Source organism: Harpia harpyja, chromosome Z (assembly GCF_026419915.1).
Source record: "Harpia harpyja isolate bHarHar1 chromosome Z, bHarHar1 primary haplotype, whole genome shotgun sequence".
Taxonomy (NCBI): Eukaryota; Metazoa; Chordata; class Aves; order Accipitriformes; family Accipitridae; genus Harpia; species Harpia harpyja.
In genome coordinates, this window is record NC_068969.1 from 19840386 (window position 1) to 19855783 (window position 15398).

The window sequence follows — 15398 nt, forward strand, 5'->3', positions numbered from 1 at the left end:
GTCTTCACCCTGAAAATCTAAACCAAACCCAAATTCTTTTCTTGGCCGTGACTTAAAGGGAAGATTTACTTTGTTTTGTCAACCGAAAACAAAAGTTTCCATCTTAGTAATTTCATTATTTCTTCTCTCCAAACACATGCAGGTTAACTATCATACAACATATCTCATTTAATCACATAAAAAAGTCAAGTGATGGGTTTCAATTGCGAGATACTGACTTGGACGACCTAAATCTGTTTTCAGTCCGGTATCCAACTTTCAGCTCAATGCAACACACAACATTTATGTCTTTAAAAAAAATTGTATTTTTAGTATTGCCAAAACACACATGCACTTATACTTTCTTGGGAGAAAAATGTGTCTCTTGATTTGTTTCCAATCTGTGTGCTCTTGCCAGCAACTAAAATGCTTGAAGAACCAAAATGAATAATCGTTAAGAGCATCAGCAATTAAAGCTGCAAATTTTAATCAATACATCTATTAATACAAAGATATATTTATCTTGGCCAGGAAAAATGCGCACATTTTCAAGATCCTAAGCATACCTGGCCTGTTAAATTATTTGTTTCACACACTCAAGGAAATCCAATGTCTATGGCAAATATATTATCAAACATGCTTTAGTCTTTTTTTCACTTCCAGTAATTTTTGTGGGGCTGATACTTTTTTATATTCTTTTCCCCACTGCTGGTTACTAAATCCATTCCTTAACTTTCAATTTTCTTTTGTTTGTGTCATCAGGCTGTGAAACTGGAGGTCACTGCCAAATATAAAGCACGGCAGTGTGAGATAGGCTCAAAATGTGAGTCATCGTGTATTTGGAGATTTATTTTTTTTCAACTATCAGCAGAGCACATCTTCATTCTTGTGTCCAAGTTCTTATAAACTAAATATCTCGAAATTTGCTAAAAGGTCTTCAGGTAGAGTTATCAAGGTCAAGAGACCCCAAAGACGTCGCTGGAGCCCATTGTCATGTAAACGCTATTGAAGGCACCGTGCCCCAGCGCGGCCACGGGAGGCCGGCATGAATTTAAGTACCGTGGCTATTTGATCAGTGAATAAAGAAGGAATATAGGAAATTATCCACAAGGCAGTAACAGATTAGCTACACAGTGTACACTAGATTAATTTTCCGCATCTGTTCGTGGCGGTGGGGTTTACGTGACAAAGCCTGCCAGCCAGCGTTAAGGCGCTGAGCCCGAGATGGAGGGAGCTCTTCCAGCCCCGCGTGGGACCGCACCAGCTTCCCCTCCTGGGGCGAGCAGGGCCACGGAGCATCTTATGAGGAGAACCAGCACCCCGGGGTGAAAGGCATCTCTTCCCCCCCCGCCCCCATTTCAGGCAAACGCAGCTCCCCAGCACTCGTGTTAGGGAGCTTTTCGCCAAGCCTAGCAGAGATAAGCAATGCCTATGGTGTTCTCGGTATACACGAAGTCTGTTTGTCAGGAAAAAAAAAAAAAGGTAACTGCTAACCACTGTGGCTATCGAATGAGACATCTATATTTATAAACTAAGTGCAAAGATGACTCGGTTCATTATTTAAGCAAACTTTTTTGAAAAACGGGTGCTTTTCCACCACCCTTGACATTTATTCTACGTACTGTCAGCAATGGGTATTGCCTTGTCAGTGCGGCACCATCCGACTTCAGGGGGGGTGGGTGCTTGTGTGGGTGCAGTTTTACTCAAAAATTCTACCCCCAGCACCACCAATTCCTTTCAGCAACAGATTTTCATCGCAGGGATGCACTCAAGGTCTGTTACATTCAAGAGGACTTCCAGTACGTTTAAGACCACAAAAGCACCAGGAGGGGGGGGGGGGGGGGGGGGGGAGACTGGGCAGTCATTTGAATCAGTGAGTGACAGGCTGGGCCAGCTCTCTGTATACATTAATAAATTAGAATTTTAATTGTGTCTCTGACTGCAGGAGCTGCTCCAGTACTTTAATACGTACCAACAATTGGCTATGTTATGGAATCCGCGATGTGGCCTTCACTGTTGACCTCTGCAACACAATTCCCAGTCTGACTACGGAAACTGTTTGGTTTGATCCTTTCAACTTATTTGAATCCTGACAAATAAGCTCACAGCTGAAAGGTCAACACAGTCATATTTCATCCTCTGGAGCTATTCTTAAGACATCTGCACAACAAAGCACTTCTTTTAGTACCTGACACTGGACCTAGCCAGCACAATCTCTCATTAAAAATGTCCCCAGTGGAAGAGTCTATTAAAAGGCATATGGATCAGCTATGGATTTACCAAATAAAATATTTTTGAAAGCATTAATGTAACGCTTTGGATTATGGCACTCTACACTGCCAATAAAACGTATATTTGCCCAATGACAAAATGCTTCATACTTTCCAAAAGAATAATAGCTCAGCTATAAAGTGCGAGGTGTTGTCCAGCAGCCTGAGCACGGGGGTGGGAGCCAGGAACTCATGAATCTTAATCCTACCTCTAAACTCAATTCCCTCTGTGATCCTAAGCAAGTCACTTAACCTGCTTCCCTCAGTTTCCCAGTCCAGAACTGGGATAATGCTACTTACTTATCAGACTTTCCTTCTGGGGATGTTTTGGAGATTAGTATTTGCAAAATGCTTTGAAGATGAAATCACTACAGGAAAGCTAGAAGTTGTCCACGCTGGGCCAAGGGCTCCAGTTAATAGCTATTCCTCGCTCAGGCAAAACTCCCCTTGAAGTCCCCGTCAGCTTTATTTGGGTAAGAACCGCAGGATCAGGTCCTCTCACTTTACTGTCAAGGCCTTTAGTGATGTTGGCTTTACCTTCCATATTCTACTACATATTTAAAGAGTCTAGGATCCGTATTTTTGGAGGAAAATAATCTGAAGCACATATAAAAGGCAAGAGAAGCAGCAATGCTGTCAGGGAACTCATGGTGATAGTATATCAAACTAAAAAAAAAATCAGAAAGAGCAAAACAGACATGAGTTTGACAACGTGCTATGACAACAAGCAGAAAAAAAAAAAAAAAAACGGAAAGAATTTGGGGCTACAGAGGCTGAAGCATCAGATATAGAAGAGCGAGATAAGATAAATGTCCCAGCTACAGGGCTTTGTGCGACTGCAGCTGAACTGCTGTATTCAGTAACTTATTATCAAAAATACAGTGACACGCTGCAATTGCAAAGAGAGCAATAATAAAAGCAATAACCAGCTGCAAACCAGCAAAGTGGTCAGGGGTCTAGAAGTCCCAGTTTACGAAATACATAAAGAACTAGATGCATATAATTTGCCAAAACTGGCAAGTACATGTTAGTATCTCAGATGTTTGAGGAGTGTGAACACGAGGCAAGGCAAGGGACTGACTCAGTATTTATACAAGCAGTATTACTTGGAGCAAGAGGATGGAATTGAAGTGGAAAGTTCCTGAGCCATGTGCTTTGTTATGGAAAACCAACCAAAGGAAAATAATAGCGGTCCCACCACCACTTGGGATTTCTAACACTAGAATAGCAAAAAAAAAAAAAAAAAAAAAAGGAAAATGTGATACATGACCCAATAGGTCTTTCTTGTCTTTAACTCCCGTGATTTATCCCGCAAGACTAGCAGAATGCACTCCAAAGCCACATACGTGCGCATACACCTTCTGTTTGGGAATGCTGTATTGGTTTTAGTTTTCTGAATTCATAACAGCACAAAGCCTGATAATATTTAATTTTATTTCTGAAGATGTCCATAAATCAGCAGACAATAAAAGGGGAAAAAACACACCAATGATATGATATCCTAGTATTTCCCAATATCCTTGACATAGCAAATCAACGGTTTGAGTGAACACAGAGTACAAACGGAACAGCAATCAAACAGAAACGTTAATGCAAATCTCCTATGCGCACTGACACAGTAACAAAAGCTATTCCATTTTGTCATGATCCCACCCTACCAGATGCTAATAAAAGTACACACTCACGACTTGTAAATACGCCACAGGTGGGATTTTCAAGAGCACCTAGCACCGGTCCTCACGCCACTTACATCAGCCACAGCCGCCCTGTGGACTTTACCAGGAGGAAAGCTCCTGAAGGTCCCATCCCAACGTTCACAAGCAAGACGCATTTATTCAGCTTTTACAAGCCCCAGCCCCTCACGGAGGCACACAGGCTCCCCTTACCTGAAGGGCTGGCTGTTTGTCATTCCTCTTCGGAGACTTTAATCCACTAACTTGTTGCTGCTGCTGCTGCTGCTGTTGCTGCTGCTGCTGCTGCTGTTGCAGTAGAAGCTGCCGTGCCACCTGGAGAGCCTGCGAGGAAAGAGGTTTGAAAATTGAGTTTGTGGCAGACAGGCTGTGGGGAACTACACGCACGGCATAGGGGCAAGGCCTCCCTTGGTCATGGGGTACCGCTCCACTCCCGAAGCATCTCCACTGAGGAAAGCAGTGGCTTCCACAAAAAAACCAACTCTGCACTTGCATGCAACGGGGCGATATCCCACTGCTGGATTTCCCATTTTGACTACGGAGAAAAACAGCAGCAGCTGATGTTCAGCTCCTGGGTGGGAACCTTGAGGAACTGCAGGAATCCTCATGCTGAGCACCATTTTTAGCCCCTGCTAAAGTAGAGTGGGGTGAGTGGAGCGGCTCATAGCCCCCCCTTGCTACTGGGCAGGCTCATGTGCTAATGGCTTTCATGCTCCTCTTGTCCACTGGGTCAGGTCAGGTTTGCAGAAGAGGGCACTGTCTGCTCTCCTGAGGACCGGAGAAAGTCAGGGAAGTTTCTGGAAGGCTATGGCAGGAGGAGGAGGAGGAGAGCCAGCGGCAGGCAGAGCCGAGCCGAGTCCCAGAGGTATGGCGCTGAAGGCCGAGGAAGCTGCGAGGAGCAGGAGTGAATGCAATGAAAAGCAGGGACAGCATCTCACCCCGCCAAAATCACTAAGAGCTCGTGAGGGAGCAGCAGTGGGGACTCAGATGGGAGCGGGCAGTGCGGTGAAGGGACAGTGCAGCCTTACAGGACGGAGGGGCAAGGGACAGGATCCCGAAAGCATCAGCAGAGCATCGCGTGGTGGGGGATTATTGCAAAATTTCGTGCAAAGCGAGGGAAAAGCATCCTGGGACACTGGAGCCAGCTGCTCTATAAGGCCCGATTTCTCCATCAGGTGGGGAAAAGAAAGCAAGAGGAGACAAAACATGGGGGAAAGAAAGACAAGGAGCAAGTCCCTGCCTGGGCTCCCTCCCGGCTCCCCAGCCAGGGGACCGCAAGGATGATCCCTGCAAGACAGGCTGTGGCACAGCTGAGGCTCTGCTGGCGAGACCTGAGACTCCGCTGCTCCCGGAGGATTCACCAGCACCGGACTCGGGCCTTCTTGGTCTCCTTGGAGACGTTCAGTACATGTGTAGGTGGAAAGTGGGAAGGCTGAAGACTTCATTAATGTAAAACAAGAAAAATAGTCCCTTTGCAAGATGCCTACATGGAAGGAGGGAAAAAGCCTTCCCCACTCCTACTGTGTATGCTCTCTGAGTGATTTAATTAATACCTATTTAATTAAGGAGTCAGATACGCTTCGGGTTTCACTTGCTTCTCCGAGTTGCAAAGTGTTTCATCTCAGCGCAGAACCGCCAGGAAAGGTTTGACACCGAGGACTGCAAACTCGGATCTGCCACCCCCCAGTAAAACCTTGTTATTTTGTGGCCTAGGCCCATCCTTCTGCTTTCGAAGGGACACTGAGCAGCCCAGGGGACTGAAGAACCACCGCTGCCGGCCAGCACGCCAGGGCAAGCGGGGAGGAGAGACCTTACCGTGCTCTGGCAACAAGCCCTCCTTTCAAATTTAGTAACAAGTCTCCACTGGATCAGAAAAATTCTTTAAGGGTGGATGCATTTCCAACAGAGTTTGGTGCGATGAAGGTAAAATCAGATTTTGCATTCCAAGTTGGTCGGAGCTCAGCGCACCCGTAGCATCTCTAAAATGGTTCATGTCCCTGGGAGGGGTGCAAGGAGCTGCCGGGCACGGGCACACTCCAGGACCGGCACGCATCTGTGCTCCCACACGCAACCACCCCCGCCGTCGGTTCAGAGTCAAGTACCAGAAGACCCCACAGCCTACCAGTTAATACAATGCAACAAAGGACACCTTTATGCACAAAGTGCTAAGTATGGTTAAAAAACCATTATTTTTATTGAATTAGCTTATTTAGCTGTTAAAGCATCTTCAAGGGTGGGCAGAGGCAGCAGAAATAAAACCTACAAGACTTAAGGGGATGGGTAAAAAATACCTACTTAACAGGGGTGTTGTATGGCTTATTTAATTAATGAATACTTGTAAAGCACTCTGAGTTGCTCAGACAAGAAGCGCTATACAGTACAAGCGCAACATATTATTATATATTATTAAGACTGGCTCTGCAGAAGAATAATTCCAGGTAAATGTGCAATCAAATGATCATTTTAGTTCCCAGTAATTAGATTCAATAGGCCAAAAAAAACACAGAAGCCTTTCTTTAATCATACACTAAACAATCAGAACATCCCTAACCTTTCAAGCTACAGCCTTTTTGAATAAAACATCATCAACTTATAGATATTATTCCAAAAAGCACCAGTCACCATATGTGTTGTCTCTTTGAAATACAGTTGCTATAGCAGACCCTGCATGCATTTCATGTGATATGATCATATTCTATCCGTTCTGGCAGCTGAGATGTTGCACAACTAAAATTGGCTGCCAAAAATTTTTGAAGATTCCCAGAACAAGTAGCCGTGCAAGAAATGCTTGCTTTCTCCTCGAGCTGGCCACAAAGCTCTGCGCAGCTCGGCAGGGTGGCCGCTGCCACCACGAGCCCTTACCACGGTTGACCCCAGCCCGACGAAGAGCTCTGCCCTGGGGGCCAGGCTCACAGTGGCAAGCCTCTGATGGAGCAAAGCCAGAGCTCTGTCCCTGCTCCAGTCCCACGGGCACAGCACCCACGTCGCCGCACACCCACCCTTCTGCAGGCTCTCTGCTCGAGGTGACATCTACACCACCCTGCTCCGTGCCCGGCTGGCGCTCATCCTGGCGCTGAGACCTGGTGGGACCAGCCGTGGCGAGAGGGAGCGACCAGCACGGAGGGTGGAGCGGGAGGGAAGGAAAGGAGTAAAAAGAATGAGAGTAACGAATGAGTTGGCTGGAGGGAGCATCACAGATACAAGGAGCCGGGATGGACAGCAAAGGGAGAAATGTGGAGGGGCAGGCGCGGGTGAGATGTCGGCAAGCTGACAGCTCAGGGGATTGCAGCTCGAAATGGCATTTCCCATCTCTCTTCTCTCAAGATTTCACTCTTCCGCTTGTAAATAACTGACAGCAATAAAAGCTAAGCATCAGATGAGCTTGGGTTTAAGATGTGGAAGGTTGTTTATAGCTCAGACCTGGTTCTTACTGAACATCTGCATCAAGTAGCTACTGTGTCCTTGGTGGTACGGTGAACCCAGGGACCCCAAGTCCCTCCGCCTTTCTACATTTCCCTGCTCAGCCTTTCCTCCCTCCCACCTCGGACCAAGCACTACCCCCGCCATTTCGAAGTCTCATCCGCACTCCTTACACGTGACGGGATGTGTAGAAGAAAGATGGCTAGCTCAGTTCGGGAAGCACCAGCCCTCTTTCCTCTTATAAGCAAAGTATTTCAAGCCCATTTGGCGTGCCTTCGTGAAATTAATTTGCCGATGTCGGTTCAAGCTCGGCGGACACCTGCCCTCGTTACGCTGGCACATCCCATTTAATCCAAGCCGACAAGCACCGCGGCTCTACCCCCTTCTCTGGTTCCACGCAGCAACCGCTCCCGCATGGAGCCCATCGCTGGATGCCAGCGTGGGAGCCCTGCTGAGGCTGCCGATGCTGCACAGTGCTCAAGTGAGGATAGACAGGGAAATTAATTTGAGAGTGAAGTCAGTCCCACAACCTTCATCAGCACGGAGATTCGTAAGCAGGCCTGCACATTAATAAAGTTTCCTGTGGGAGTAGATGTTGCCTTTGATTTGCATGTGAATTCAATGCTAGTGAGAAGTGCCAGACTGTCAGACATGGAGACCAAAGTCTCTTATCTTTCCAAAAGCTTCTGTAGCAGTTTCCCCACATTTCCTTAATCATCTGCCTTGTCCTCAACTTACTGAACAGGCAGTAGAGAGTAAAGCTGGACTCGGTTCAACTCCTGCTGCTGCCAAGTCCTGAAAACAAGGGTGCCAGGACTGTTTACCGCTAGCCAACAGCTCTGCTAACATGGCCCTCTCCTCACGAGCAGGTGCTCTGACATCTCCAAGCTCTTTTCACACATTCCTCCCCGGTGCCGTAGTTACATCCTGAATCTCCACCACGTGCTTGCACTTCTGCAAGTGAACAATTACCGGGGGCTGCCGTAAACCAGCTCGTGTTTGTGCATCCAGGCAACTGCTCTGGCAGTTGGAGACACCAAGAGCCCCCGAAACCACAGAGGTGCTTCAGATATCTGGACCTGTGATGACCAGCAGCCATGTTACGTGCCACCTATCTGCGCTGCTCCAAGAGCCTGCGAGCCTGGACACGGCTGCTTGGGACAACCAGACCCAGACACCAATCCTGGCCTCCAGCAGTAGATCACACAGCATTGGGAATCGCCCTCCTCTCTGCACCGAAATACAAATGGGAAATCTTCCCACGGACTGAAGGACGAGAAAGAAAAGCATCCCCTAGCAAGCGCATCTTCTGAACGCCACGGTTTTTGGTCACTATCAACAGGGATTTGAAAGGACGACATCAGTAAAAGGCTCACTACCAACCAAGTCATCTTGATTCTGCTCGGTGCTATGCCTAAATGCAAGATACAGTAAGTGAACTCCCAAGCTATTTTCTTATCCGTTAGGAAATCACCCAGAGATGAGGAGATTTTCTGGCGTAAAACAGAGACCAGTAAAAAGGCAACTGAAACACTGTACTTTAGAGACACTGCACAAACGGGATGATATTTGGGAGCCAACATTGGGTGACACCTAACCCAGGAAAAATTTTAACAGCACATTCACTGTGAGATGAATCAAACCTGTTTCATTCAAAGATGTCACAGAGTAAGTGGGAAGCCCCACTGAAAATCCCTCTCCCTGTGCTTAGGGAAATGGCAACCATTTCATGTTTCCCAACTGGTTAAGCACCGGGGGTGGGGGGTGGGGGGAAATTACACATTTGAGATGACCAAGACAATTTTACTGCAAGATAGACAGAACGTGACTTGTTTGCCCAGCTGTTGTTTGCCCGGAACATCCGGCACTGTTATCACCCAAGTTACTGTTGTAATTCGACATTTTCACGCAAGTGGCTCAATCTTTCGGTTTCACCATCCTCTTTGGGCAAGTTCTGCTCAAAGGGTAAAAAAGTAGCCCTGTCTCTGACTTGATGTGGTTAGAAACTCCCGATTCAGGAAGGGGGCTGGGGAAGGGAAATACACTGGAAAAAGAGGGTAGAACTTTAAAAATAGAAATGCTGCTTAAATGCCATATACTTGCTTACAGTATTAGTACATAAGGAAAACAGTAACAGGATCCAGTCCTATGGAGCCTCTTGCTAACTTGTTCCACCGCTGCAGCCAGTACAACAAGGCAGTGACTCTCCAACTGTTTTTCCATCAGCCTATGTCTATTGAAGAAAAAGAGCTCAAGCTCCTCCCTTCCCATCTGCTCCAACCGATATTAATATCAATCAGCTATTAATGAAATATGAAGACCTACAGCTATAATGGGCCTGACTCTAATGCCAGGAGAAGTTTATTTCTGCACCTGAGGTTTATCAGGCATGGAAAGACTGATCCAGGGAACTGCAGGACATATGGAAAGGTATGTATGTTGGAGGGCGGGGAGATGAGCAAGAGACGTGAGGATGCAAAAGAAACCGGCGTCCTCTCTGACTGCCAATTCCCAGGGCAGTTGTGCAGTAATTGGCTGTCTCCGAAATGGAGAAGCATGCACACAGAAGTTGCAAGAAGGGCACAAACCAAAATCCCGTGTGTTTTTACAGATTCCTAAGGATTTTGGGCCTTTCCAGGTGGACCAAGCTGCCCATCAGGAAAGCAACTTGAGAAAGGAGGAAGGAAGTGTTCCCAGAAATCAGAGATGGTCCCGCAGCCATCTGAAGTGTCCAAGCAGTAAATCTGGAAAGTTACTTGCCAGCCAACATCATCATCTGTCTGTTATTTCAGTTATAGTCATTAAAAAGCAAAACACAACACAACAAGCAGAGAGAGATGAGACAGAAGATATTTTAAGGGCAAAATCTACCCTTGGAAAAAACATAACTCTACCCCAGTCCCAGACTCCAGAAGCGAGACCTTCTGTGTTGACCTCCGAGCAATAACAGACAGCCGGATCCTTACACAGCTAAGATTGCTGCTAAGCTTTCCCCACCGTGTTTTAGGCGAAGCATGGCTTTGCAGCATCAGGCATGCAGCTCTCCCACCGCCTATTTTTCCCCGAATTTTGCAGTGGCTTTAGGCACTGAGGGACCGCCCGGTCGGCAGCTAAAGGGGCCTCTCTCAGCAGAGGCATGGCCCACCTCTCAGAAGCGCTTCTTGCTTCTATTTAGTCTCGCAAGGCAAGTACCTTTGTTTCTCCCGGGTGGGACGAGGGGGGATTTAGACTCAGCCAGCAATCTCTCTTCTTTCTGAGCTCCCATCTGTCCTCACACCCCGCTCCACTCCACAGCTGCTCCCAGCAGAGCGGCAAGACGCAGCTCACACGCTCGGAAGCCCGGATGCACCCGAGCTTCAGAGCTGCTTCATGTCTCTCCCACTCCTGCCTCCTCTATCTCCTCTCCTGCGACACCCTCTTCTCCTGGAGCAGCAGATGTAGAGGAGCAGTGGTAGGAGGCAGACACATTGGAGGGGAGCCCTGCTGCAGCTCTCCTCTGACAGGCTGAGGAGCCGTACAACGTGTGGAAACCGGCGAGGAGCGGAGCAGTATGCAAAAAGGAAAAAAAAATAAAAAAGTGGCGCAAAGCGACAGCAGTGGGTAGTGCTGTTCCTCTGGGAGGAACAGAACAGGGGGAGGTGAGAAGAACCAACTAGAGAGAATAGGAAAGGAACCAAAATGAAGAGGAGGAATAAAATGTAGAAGATGCAAAAAAGAGAGGCAGATGTTCTTGCACCACTTATTCCCTCTGACATTCGTACCCAGCTCGTTCATCTTCCTCCAGAACTGGGAAATGAGCTGCTACATGCTCCCTCCCCGTTCCCACCATCCTGACCCTATGCACCACACATCAACATGAGCCAAGGCCAAGAGCCCCAACACTGCTCCCAGCACCACAGCGGGGAAGCCTGGGGATAATACAGGCAGGACACGGGGCTCTGCTATGGGACACAGCTAGGATCCAACATAACCTGGTGAAGCAGCCCTGCTGTCCAGCTTCCTCACCAGCCTTGGATTCAAATCATCCCCATCCCTACCTCATCCTCTATTTCCCTGTTTCATTAAATAATCCTCCTCCATCTACCCTGTACCCAACTCCACTCCACAGGTGCAGCAGAAGGATGCTGCGAGCCAGGGGAGATGCTGGCAGTCACCGGTACCCAGCGCCTCGCTCAGCTGCAGCTCCTCTGCAAGGCTGGCTCCATCCAAGGGGCTACCAGCCAGCTCATCAAAGAGGAGAGCTTCAGCAACAATCCTTTACTCGAATAAAATGATCAGCTGGCCCTGAAGGCTTTGCTAAGACACAGCAGACTGATCTAGCCAAGTGACTAATGGGTGATTCCCATGCTGGAAAAAGAGAAGGGACCTGGAGGTCCACATGTACAAACCCCAGCTCACATCCTGTCCCTGATGTGACGGGGGCAGGCTTGGAGCAACGGAGCTGGCAACGTGCCTCACGCTGAAGCATCTCCTAGAATAGTTCAGTCATAAGGAAAGAAGATGAGCCTTTATTTTTCTTCCAGCAGGCTTAGTTTCTTTCCTCTGGAATAGATCCTGGCTACCAGTTGAGGAGATCCCCTCCAGAAAAAGGCACTGGAAACAGAAACCCATTCTTCCAAACCCACAGGGTGGAGTTGCCTGTGCCCCAGCGCTGCTACGCTTTGTCCTCGTGGGTGCTGAGGTTACTTCTGCCAGCATGAAGGCGAGCAGACTCGATGCTCCGGCCCTGCCACCCTGCAGCCCATCCCACGGCTGGCAAGGTCCCTGCCTGCTACCCCAGCTCTGCAGCAGCGGGGACCCAGCCCCACGCAGGGGGACGACAGGGATTTGCCTCCAAAACACCCGATTTTAATCTTGTAATTTATTCATGAATTCCTCCAACTGGGGGGGAAAGGCGGCGAAGGTATTTTCTTCAAATACCCAGAGACACAAGCGGGCTGGAAGGGGGCAGGCAGCAAGAGGCAGCAGGGAAAGAGGTCACACTCAGCAAACACTAGAAACCTGCGAGCCCCGAACCAGCCACATCAGTGACAACGGCTACAAAAATTCTGTTCTTGAGGCACAAATGAAATCCTCAGGCGGTTACACTGTACAAAACACCTTCTGTCCCCTCTTTTAAAGAGTCACAGTCAGGACTCATCAAAGCCATTTAAAAAGCATCTGGCAAAAAGTTCCCAAACATTTAAACATGGCTCTCTTTATTTTGGCATGTCAAGATTCACAGCATGTAGCGGTCTGTACCAGCAAGAAAGGAGGGATGGGCCAACACATCCTGGTAAAATGAGAAAGGATACAAATCTTGGCTCCCCGCGCAAACTGAACCAGAACTGAACTATGTCTGAGTGACGAAAAAAATCTTATGGGATTTCCAGCTCGTTTCTGTAGGCTCGAGATCAGATCCTGAACTACTGTGTTTATCCAAAAGTGAACCAGACCTTTGAATATTTGGAGGACTATTCACTGCTGAGCCGCGTTTTTCTTGGATGTCAAAAGCACGGGAAGTTCTCATATTTTTTAATGGAGAAGAGAAGAGGGATAAGGTGGGGGGCAGAACGAAGAGTGTCTTTTTGTTGCTACAACATAAATAGTATATTGCATACAGCTGCTTGCGCGCTTCCCTGTGTGGTCAACAAAAGAGGGAACACATTTTAAGCTTGTTTTCCAAAACACTGTATGACAAACTTGTACTCAGAGGCCCACGAAATAAAGCCCCTGACTGTGGACATCTCACCACGCACCAGTGGACGCTCGTTGCTGTTGGGTGAACGAAGGAAGCAAAATGCTGGGACAGCCCAAAACATGGGAAACTAATGCTGCAAATCACATCTCTGCACTTCAAGCCTATGGCACAACCTAATTTAGAACAGCTTCTAAAAACCTTAACTTTAAAAGATTCTGGTAAAGCAAAAATAGGCGAGGTTCAGATGGAGGCGACAAAAATGATTAGAAGCCTCGACAGATACGAAGAAAGATTGATAAGGGTGGGAGTGTTTAGTTTAGCGAGAGATGAGTAAGAGGGGAGATGATAAAAGTACACAAATTGTGACTCGGCCTGAGAAGGTACATCTGGCGCTATTTGCCATTTCTCATAACGCAAGAGAAAGGGGACACTGAATGAAGTCAGGAAGCAACAACAACCAAAAAAAAAATTAAAGCAGATAAAAGGATTTTTTTTTTTTTTCCTTAATACACAACTCGTAATTACTCTCTGGAACTTACTGTCACAAGATATCACCAGTGCCAAGAGCACGGGGAGGATGCGAAGAAAGGATTAGACACTTGCACAGATAGTAATGAGAGCATTTACAGCTACCTTTGGAAAGATAAAAATATAAATCAGGGTACAAATGTTTATGCTTCAGGGCACGAGCCAACCTTTAATCGCTGCAGGCTAGGAGGAAACCTCCCCCCATGGACAGGTCTTCTAACTGTCCTTCACAGGCTTCTGCCCAAGGACTACAGCCGGGGCTGGAGAGACCCCGCGTCTGACGGGATGCAACCGCTCCTGCCCCTCTGCCTTCTCGGGTACCCCCACCCCGCACCGCTGACCCCAAACCCCGTTCCCCAGCCCGTCACGAGTCCCCTCGACCCTCAGGGAGCCGCCGGGCACAGGGTGGCTGGCCACGTCCCCCAGCCCAGCCCCTGCCCACGTCACCCGGCCCCAAGCCGCTCGTTTCCTCTTTCTTCTTCGCATCACGTTGAAGTTTCAGGTCCTTATTTTGCCAGCCCTTCCTTTCGCTGGTATTTCGACTGCCTTTTTTTCCTCCCTCAGAATTAAATCCACAGCTTCAGTCCCTGCCACCCGTTTGGGTTCCCCACCGAGCACTGACCCCCCGGAGCCAGCAGGCGAAGCATCCACCTCCTCCTCCCCGGACCCATCAGCAATGCACATACTTGAATGCAACTTCAAGATGTCAGGCAAATTTTTTCTTTTTTTGATCTGAAGCCGTTCCACAGAGGGAACCTACGTCCCCGAGGAGGAGGACGACCCTCCTGCCGATATGGCACCTGTGGGGCAGCGGCAGTCAGGCACTATTACGGACCGCAGAGCTCATCAACCCGCTGGAACTGACATGCGATTCGGGGAGACAAAGAGAGACTTTGAAAGCAAGTCAGTCTATTAAATTTATACCTACCTGCACAATGTGAAACAAACCACATCTCGGTTTCCTTTCATGTGCATGACAGTCTTAACTTGTTTCTTTTAATCCCATAAAAGCAGCTAAAGCATGCAACATGCTTCCCAGAGATGAGGCAAACCTGTATTTTACTTCCTGACAGTGATTTAGTTTATAGGGTTGGGGTTTTTTTCAGGGAAGATAATGAGCATTGTCCTAAGCTGGTATTACAAAGGAAATACTACACGCTACATGCTAGACACCTGGCATTTAAAAAAGAATCACATAAATTGACACTGTCTGTAACGGACCAAATACAGCTGCAACCCCTCGTGCTGCACAGAGACCAATATCGGCGGCAAAAAGATCCCAGCAGCACTCTCCAAGGTTTTCTCCAGAAGTCAGCACTCCTCTAGAAATTCCGAGTGCCTCTCGTTTAGCCAGTCATACCCCAAGTAGGACTGGGGAGAAGACCAGGGATGTGCTGAGGCAGAAACGACTACGTAATAAATCCAGCAAATCCAAAGGGGTGAAGCAGTAATCCATGGAAACATTCCACACAAGAGGGGGTTTTAAGTGCCTTTAATTCCCAGCTGCAAACCCAGTACGCTGCCAGAAGGCGGAGACCACTGAACACAAGGGGTTAATGGCCTTGCTAAAGAAAATGATACACATAATTTCCTTTTATCATAAAACAATACGTTTATTATTTTCTGTGTATCTGTTAAAGGGCACGGCCTTCTGCGTGGAAAACAAAACACAGTTCGGTCACATGTTTATTTGCTTCAGTTACTCCCTTTCCCTTCTGATAAATAATCAAACATGCCATCCAGAAAAAACAAAACCAGTGAGCTGGGAAATTTGATGGTCATCAAATAGACTAAGATACCAAGAAAAGCAGCCCACTGTTCCCACAGTAA

At 47.7% G+C, this 15398-nt stretch overlaps 1 protein-coding gene across 5 annotated transcripts in view; it reads right to left on the reverse strand.

Annotated features, from left to right (window-relative positions):
* FOXP1 (forkhead box P1) overlaps positions 1-15398 on the reverse strand; it is a 392435-nt gene that overhangs the window by 110872 nt on the left and 266165 nt on the right. For all 5 annotated transcript variants that reach the window (XM_052779067.1, XM_052779070.1, XM_052779068.1 and 2 more), the window contains one exon: positions 4136-4264. In XM_052779067.1, coding sequence (XP_052635027.1) covers positions 4136-4264 — 129 coding nt within the window. The remainder of the gene's footprint in view (positions 1-4135; positions 4265-15398) is intronic.